Source organism: Amphimedon queenslandica, unplaced genomic scaffold (assembly GCF_000090795.2).
Source record: "Amphimedon queenslandica unplaced genomic scaffold, v1.1 AMPQUscaffold_8920_Cont19140, whole genome shotgun sequence".
Classification (NCBI taxonomy): Eukaryota; Metazoa; Porifera; class Demospongiae; order Haplosclerida; family Niphatidae; genus Amphimedon; species Amphimedon queenslandica.
The window spans coordinates 1-2,934 of NW_003550807.1; the positions used below are offsets into that span (position 1 = coordinate 1).

Below are 2,934 nucleotides of genomic sequence, written 5' to 3' on the forward strand. Positions count from 1 at the left end.
TTAAAGAGAGGAGAGCGGAACCATCACCTAATGACTAACAAAGACAATGGATATGCTGCACTTATAAGTGAAGGAAGATTAGTGAGACCATATCCTGTAGTGATAATGGCTGTAGAAGGAAAGAAGTATGGCTATTCACCAAGACTCCTTCCAGAGATGCCTCCTGATAAACCAGAAAATGTACAGTAGATCTAGTACAATAAATGTATACATGTACAATATAAATGTACTTCTACTTTTTACAATTAACCAGTAATGGTGGCTAAGGGTCTGGCGTACGTTAGTCACTTGAAGCTTATGCTGCATTATTTTATTCACTTTAGATCGTTAATGGAGAGCTTTATGAAGTAGATTCAAACATGTTAGCTGTTTTAGATGAACTAGAGACTCATCCAATACGTTACAAGCGACTACCAACACAGTGCATACTGACTGGTACTCCTTCAGACAAGTTTCCTGGGCTGGCAAAAGGTAGCACTGTGGACTGTGAAGTGTATTTTTATAATCAAGTTAAACCAGAACATTACTTGCTACCTTTTATTAGCAATTTTAAAAGTGCCGATGTTGCTGATTGATTCATTTGTAATATGCAGTTTTGTTTAAAAAATTACTAGTACAGCGGAGAATTATGTGTGTAAGTGATGGAAAGAGTGAAGAAAAGAAGAGTTAATGAATTCAGAGTTAGAAGAAAATAAAGATTTTGATTCAAATCTAATGAGAGTGACAGAGAGAGCAGAGAAATTATTATTACATGAAGTCAATGAAAAATGAATTCAAAAAAAGAGGAACAACAATTAAAACATAAATAATAATAATAATGACATGAAAATACAAAAGAGAAATAATATAGAGTCGATGAATAGAAGGGAACTAATTATTAGCTTATTATATTTACACTATTAATGAAACTGCTTCACTGGACATACACACACTATTGCAAATGCAGTTGATTCACTGCAATGACATTGTGCTTTGGGTGAGCCTCGTTAACGTTAGATGGACTGGTGTGAGCTAAGAGTCTCAAGCATTCAATAGGATCATCATTCTTAACAGAGACCAATACACGCTAGAGAAAGAAAAAATTAAATATTAATCAAGAGAGAGAGAGAATTAAAGAGAAAAGAGTGCCTACTGCTGAAAGAGAGAGTGAGCTTGGAGGCAATTCTGCAATGAATTCCTTCTCAAGGCACTTTGCTTTTATGAATCCCTCCCTTTTCTCACTAAATACAAAAAATAAATAAGTACAGTACATGCATTGTACACAAAATAGTGTATTCAACTAAATACACAATGTACATGTACGTGTAGTTAAGTCTAGTTTTAAAGATAAAAAATAATCTGTATACTTACACAGAGGGTGAATTGATTGGCTCATTTTGCGGAAGCTAGATCTATACGAGTGAGAATAATATTGTAATAATGATTATAATTTGTTTTATCAATTTTTAATTCATTTCAGATATTTGAGTACGTGAATGAAGACTGATGAGAAGTGCATTAGATGTAAAGATAATGCTGGGATTATTGAGTTTGTCAAAAATGCCAACAATACGCACTAGTACTCCATCATTTTGGAAGGTAAAATGTTGAGCTGTTTCAAACAAATAATTTTCAAGTTATAAGCACTTTTAAAAATTAGCCAATTTTTGAAAAAAGGCAAAGGCCCATGGTTTTTTTTTCTTAAAAAATGGCTCCAAAAACACCCCAAATTTTTATTACATTTTCTGATACATATTGATGTCCTTATGCTGTGTAGAAAGTTTGAGCTGATTCTGACTTCAATTTTTAAAGTTACGGCCATTTAAAAAAATGCCAAAATTCTGAAAATATTTCTGTACTATAGTCTATGGTTTTTTTCTTTAAAAATGGCTCCAAAATCACCCCAAATTTTTATTACATTTTCTGATACAAATTGATTGCATATTTGAACATTTCACTGGTATGTTCCTAGTAAGTACTTTTTGGTTTGTAGTCTATTCTCTCCAAATAAAAAACAGACCTAAGGTTTCCTACCAGCTCTAGTGGGGGATAGCAATGAGTGAGTCATCATGTGACTATCGTGTGACCTTTTAAATTCTCTCTCTCTTTAGCTGGCTGGTTTGTAGCTAATGAGAATTTCACTTGCTGTTAGCCTCCCAATAATTACAGCTTTAAGTTTTACCAGTTATCCCACACTTTTTGTCAATAATAAATATAACATGTACATGCATTCTATTAGGGTCCAGGATTTATTAGTTCAGCTTGGAGTATTTTGCTATACAGGGAGATCAAGGTACAACTTCAAACATTTAAATGAAAGCCCACAATTCTCTTCCTCTCTCTCTTTCATCTCCTCTGTTCTCTAGGGATGGAAAACATTAGTTCGGCTTTACTTGGAGGTTTTTCTCATTGTAGTCTGTGGTATGATAATAGTTGTACAATATTGATTGAGTGATAGACAAAAATTATTAGGCTAACAAAAAAGTAATAATTAACTGCTGACTATGTAATCTTATTATTATCTATTATTATTACTGTTGCTATACTTATATAATAGATTCTTTATAAATATTTATTCTTAATAATGTAAGTGTTTTAAATCCACAAAGAAGTTTAGCAAAAAATTACAAAAAATAGCTATTAATTTTCATTATATAAGAATGAGGTTATGAAAATACAAGTAAAGTTCATAAAGTAAAAATAGTTTATAGTTCGTTTAATATTCAAAAATATAAATAACAATACTAGTAAAAACAACACTCAATAACTTCAAATTGACAAATTAAATTATTAATGTCAATACACATAAACACATTCGATAAAAGTTAATGTATAGAAGCTATTGCATGTAAAAGAAATCTCATTTCAACAAAAAAGTGGAGCAAAAACAAGTACACAAACTATTAATGCTCATAAACAATACAACATAATATACAATGCAACAATGAATGAAAT

General features: G+C 31.3%; 1 protein-coding gene across 1 annotated transcript; it reads left to right on the forward strand.

Annotated features, from left to right (window-relative positions):
* The first annotated feature begins 9 nt into the window (after nucleotides 1–9).
* On the forward strand, nucleotides 10–808 carry LOC105315664 (gamma-glutamylaminecyclotransferase-like). Its single transcript, XM_011410384.2, has 2 exons — nucleotides 10–180; nucleotides 324–808. Exons 1-2 carry the CDS (start codon nucleotides 31–33, stop codon nucleotides 573–575), a joined length of 402 nt encoding a protein of 133 aa, XP_011408686.1. The 5' UTR covers nucleotides 10–30; the 3' UTR covers nucleotides 576–808.
* Nucleotides 809–2,934: the final 2,126 nt, after the last annotated feature.

Bases quoted from the DNA above. Each gene is read 5' to 3' on its own strand.
- LOC105315664 (XM_011410384.2), top strand. From the start codon at position 31: ATGACTAACAAAGACAATGGATATGCTGCACTTATAAGTGAAGGAAGA. The intron at 181-323 runs GTACAGTAGATC...TATTCACTTTAG, and splicing joins CTCCTGATAAACCAGAAAAT to ATCGTTAATGGAGAGCTTTA.